This window comes from Coturnix japonica, chromosome 2 (genome assembly GCF_054131305.1).
Source record: "Coturnix japonica strain WE chromosome 2, WE-NBRP24, whole genome shotgun sequence".
In the NCBI taxonomy this organism is placed as follows: Eukaryota; Metazoa; Chordata; class Aves; order Galliformes; family Phasianidae; genus Coturnix; species Coturnix japonica.
In genome coordinates this window covers 106,690,719-106,695,725 of record NC_140664.1, presented here as the reverse complement: position 1 = coordinate 106,695,725, position 5,007 = coordinate 106,690,719, and the positions used below count along the sequence as shown (strand labels likewise).

General features: G+C 50.7%; 1 protein-coding gene across 7 annotated transcripts in view; it reads left to right on the top strand.

Annotated features, from left to right (window-relative positions):
• The first annotated feature begins 55 nt into the window (after positions 1 to 55).
• Positions 56 to 5,007, top strand: part of KAT2B (lysine acetyltransferase 2B) — a 41,439-nt gene continuing 36,487 nt past the window's right edge. For 6 of the 7 annotated variants that reach the window (XR_014942965.1, XR_014942966.1, XM_085538412.1 and 3 more), the window contains exon 1: positions 57 to 433. Coding sequence is in view for 5 of the 7 variants with exons in the window: in XM_085538412.1 (XP_085394538.1) it covers positions 197 to 433 (237 nt within the window). In the remaining 2 variants the exon portion in view is untranslated. Of the gene's footprint in view, positions 434 to 5,007 lie in introns of all 7 variants that reach the window. The other variant, XM_032443202.2, reaches the window with a different exon arrangement.

The window sequence follows — 5,007 nt, the reverse complement described above, 5'->3', positions numbered from 1 at the left end:
GCTTCTCAGCGGCGGGAGGCGGGCACCGGCTCCCCCCGCCCGGCGGGACAGGAGCCGCCCGCGGAGCGCCGGGGCCCTCCTCCCGCCCCCCCCGGGGCTCAGCCGGCGGCGGCGGCGCGGCGAAGGGGAGGGTCTAGGGCCGGGCGCACCGCGCCGGCCGGCCGGACGGGCGGGCGGCAGCCGCCGCGCCGCGGGCATGGCGGAGGCGGGCGGCGGGGCCGCGGCCGGTGCGGCGGGAGGCGGCGGGCCTCAGCAGGGCTCCCCGGCAGCCGGGGGGGTGGCCGCCGCCTCCGCCGCCGGGGGCCCGGCTCGTAGCGCCGCCGAAAGCCCCGGGGGGCCTGGCTCGGCGCGCACGGCCGGGAAGAAGGCTCAGCTGCGCGCAGCTCCGCGGGCCAAGAAGCTGGAGAAGCTGGGCGTCTACTCCGCCTGCAAGGTACCCGGCCGCGAGCGCCCACCCGCCCACGGAGGGTGGGGATTGACGGAGGGAGGGGAAGGCAGTGCCGGGCCGGGCGGGAGGCAGCATGGCTGTTAGCCCGGCGTTCCCCGCGGAAACGGCGGGTCCGGCAGAGCCTCGGGTCCCGCTGCCCCCGGAGCCTCGGGAACGGCGGCGTGCAGCCTCCGCCCAAGGGAAAGTTGCGGCCCCGCCGTCACGTAGCGCCCGACGGGGCCCTGCCCTCCGCCGCGCCCTGCCCCGGCCTCCTACACCGCCCCGCGTTGGGCGCTGCCGCCCTGCGCTGTGCTCCGTAACACGCCCGTCCCTACACCTGCAGCCCGCTTATGGACGCGGGGGGGGGGCCGCGACCTGCATGTTCTGTGCGGGTGCGGAGAGCGGTTAGAGCTGTGCTGCCCCGGGGCTCTGTGACAGCGGGAGCGGTATCGGTGTGTGTGCGGTGCAGGGCTCAGCGCAGGCCGCGCCGGGGCTGTCAGGGCGATTCCTGGATGCGCAGCGAGCTGACACGCTCGGGTTGGCAGCGCTGATGCAAAACACTCCAGTAATGCTCTCGGTGCTGAAAATAATTGAGCAGTTTGATGGAAAAGTGTGTTTCTGTTCTTTCTGTTCCCTTACTTTGGGATTTCCAAGAAGGCATGAAGTGAATATCCCAACTAAATGCCCACTGACGCGAGGGAGCATCCCTGTGCAGGTCCGCTGTCCTGCTTGGTGATGTGAAGAGCTTGCTGTCTGCTGGGGCCATGTCGCAATACTGTCATTTGAGGGCAAGCTCAGGAAGCCACGCGCCTCAATGTCTCTACAGTTCACCAATGTGTGAGCATCTTTGCTTTGGCCTGGTTGAGTCCATGGCATGATGTGAGGTTACACTGTGTCAGTCAAAACCAGCCAGTCTAGAAACCGGCTGCTCTCTTGGAAGGTGGGGGAATGTGGTTTGAAGCTTTCCTAGTGCGATGAAACAGTGTCTCTGCACTCTGTGCCTCAGCAGCCCCTGTGCGCTGGGGGAGAGGTGGGTGTTTCAGGGAGGGCAGGGCCTGATGCCAGCCCTGCCAAACCTCTCCCAGGCTGCTGGTGGCACAGTGATCACTCACCTACTCATGCCCTGCAGGGGTGTCTGTATTATCCCAAGGGTCCTGCAGGGAGGCCCACTTGGTGCTGTCTGGTGGACCTGGGTGTGTGGCTGGAGTACCCTGGGCTTCATCCTCATCCCTTGTCGGTAAGCAGGCACAGCACAGTACTCAGTGTGACTCCCTATGCACATTCCAATGCAAACCTGGCCTCTGCTACCTAACTTTCCTTCGGGAATGTACTGGCAGACAACATTCCTTCGGGTCTCAGAACATCAACAATGAGACACCCTTGTAAACTCATCAAGTGCTTTCTCCTGTGGGACAGGGAGAGGATGAAGCTGGGTGGAAGGATGTGTTGTTTTTCTTCCTGAACACCTGGCTCCAAACTGCTTGGGCATACAAGAGTCTGTAGCAGCACAGAGTGGAACATTGAGCTTTTTCTTACTCTGGGTTGCAACTCCTGTTCCACTTGTTCTGTGTGCGTGTGAAAGCTCAAACAGCCTATCTCTGAATGAGGTTTCTGTGGTAGCAGCCATGTTGATCTGCAGATCTATGTAGAGCTGTATAAGTTGGAGGGCAGAAAATGTGTGACAGTTTCCTTAGTGTTAACAACCTTTGCCTAAGTAAAATTCACCCCACATTGCTGCTACTTCAGCACACAAAATGTATTACAAACTTAACCCCCAGAGATGCAGGGAATGGCAAAGACCGTGGGTTCGCTGGGGTGAGCAGCAGCATGAGAAGATGGAGAGATGTCAATGGCTGGGAGAATGCCTGGGGTGGGGGAGGAAAGGTGCCATGGTGGAGAGAAGGCTGCAAGCAGAAAGGGGTGGGAGGTAATGCTGAGCTGAGTGAGAACTGAGGTTAGGTATCTGCTGCCCTGTCCTGGGACAGCAAATACATGTTTGCTTGTTTTTGTTTGAGTGGTTTGTTTTTGTTTTCCTGCTAAGGAATTGAGGCAGGAGAGTGGTCACCATGGAGCTTCACTGCTTGACTTTTCTCCTGTGAAATAAAAAGCTCGGGGTAGAAGGGCAAGAACAGACTCTTCTGTGTAAAACAGCCTTTTAAATGCCCGAGTCTGTGTGGGAAGAATGTGCATTCTGAACAATAAGAGATATGTAAGGAGTTGGCAGAGTATCCGTGACTTTTAGAAGTACACAGTAGAGCTGTATTTGCACAGCATTTTGCATTTGGCAGTCACTATATCTGCACACATATGAATGACCGCATACATCGTTTTGGCTTTGCCCGGTGTGAAATTCAGCATTGGATACATGAGTTTGCAGCACTTTCCATAAAAGCAGCACTGTGTTGCTTACACACATCAATATGTTTAATGAAGATGAAGGAGGAAGTCTTTTTATTTTTTTTCACACTATTGGTTTGTGAAAACACAACTTTCTTTCCAGTCCCACTGGGAGTTTTTCTTTAAAAATATGTTGAAATAGGTGCTATTTTAGTAAGCTAGATTTTCTGTGCAATTGGTTATTTCTCACAGCGTATGTTGCAGTAATACCTAGATGCTTGTTAATGTAATTAGAGCCCTATCACTTAAGGCATTTGCACAAGCAGCAGGGAATAACACCTCCATAAAGACCCCGCGCTTTAAATAACCGAAACATCATGAGCAGGGCTGTGAGGGGATTTGGTCAAGGCCCCAGGAGGGGCAGAGTCTGAAGTGTGATCTGGATCTCTGTGCTGTTGTTTTCTGGAGAAACTGAGGAGACTATACAGGAAACCCAAACCTTCCTTATGATTGTTTTTGAAGTGAGATGAATATGTTTTGTGGCTACTAAAGTCGGACTTAAAGCATCTTCATTTAAATCAAACACGAGATCTACCATTAACATCACCAGGTGGGAAATGAATCCCTGTTTTTAATAAAAACCTTTATACAGTAGCCTACATCTATCCTGTAGGTGAGAGAAACCAGAACAAAAAATGTGACATAAAAAACCTGGACTGATCTACAGAGGAATAATGTGCTTAGAGCTGATCATCAAACTGTTTACTTTGTACTGTTAAAGGCAAATGGGTTGGCTGCCTTCCTGTTGCATAGAGTAGATCTGTGAGCAGCATCTGACTGCCTGGTTGCTGGGTGCTGTACACCAGAGTAGGAAAAATAGGCATTTAAATTTCATCCAGGTTTTTGTTGTGGTTTGTGTGGTGTTCTTTGTTACAGCAACAATTTGAGATTATTGTTGTAGGAGGCAGCTTGTTACATTAGGTTTTTCTGCTCGGCTTTTGTGCTGGGAGAAAAAGTAGTTTTTCTGGAGCAATTGTACTTGCTGGAAACAAGAGCCACAGTTCTGTGTATCTGCAATGTGCTGAGTGAGCTTGGCTTTTCGGTTACTGGGCAGGGCAGGCTGCGTGGTTTGGAGCTGAAGAGAGCCCAGAGCAACAGCTGCTGTGAAATTCAGTTTTAAGGCTGCTGAAATCTTTCACTTTGTAGTTAAGTTAGCTTGAAGCTTGCCTTCCTTTGCCTGTTTCACAACTCCAAAAGGGGATAGATTTTTTAGGCAATAAGGTATTGTAACAGTGCTCATTCATTTAGCCATCATAATTAAATAATAACAGCTTCCTAACAGGGCCTGGGGAGTGCAATGCTGTAACTTCCAAAGGCACTTCTTTCGAATGACATTAATGTTACCTTTCAAGATCCATTTTGGACTTTTGGACCTGACATGGGTATATTGGGTATTTTAAAGAAAATGGTAACTTTAATTTGTCCAGAGGTGCTGTTTTCATGGCCTTGAGCTATTGCACTATTCAGTTTTTCCCATTATGTCTAACATGGAAGGAATCTAAAAAATTGATTGAAAATACATCACTTTTCAGTTCAAAATGTACGTAATTTCCGCACTGGATTTGGGGGGAGTGTGTGGTTATTGTATTTAAAAATGCCAATTAAGATGCTGTGGTCATCCTTGGGCCTGGCAGGACGATGCAGGTGACTTTGTAGGCCTCAGTAAGCAGAAGTGCCCATCTTTCTGCAGTGTCTTTATCAGAGCTCGGCAGATGTCCCAGAAAACAAGACCCGAGGACTGGATGTGCAGCTTAAATGCTTCTTTTCCTTCCTCCTTCCCCCACTCCCCCCTTCTCACTCCCTAACTCTTTTGATCTTAAATGAAGTTTTTGTGGAGGTGAAGTCATACATTATTTTCAAATGAAAAGCAGATGAGTGACATTAAAAAAAAAAAAAAAAAAAAAAAAAGAGAAGAGAAAAAAAAGAAAACTAAAAAGCTGAAGATAGTCAGGGAAAGGACCGAATTAACAGAATACAGTGGAAGACTTGAAACCACTCTGCAATTGAAGTCACTGAGGAATGCACATTGAATATTCAGTGCAAAATACTTGCACTGTCAACATCTACAATGAAGGCTTAGTTTTAAAGAGGACCCTTCTGGGCTACGTTCCCTGTTAGTTAACAGAACTTTTATGATGATTCTGGTGTTTTACAGAGAGAATAAAAGGGAAAAAAAAATAAAA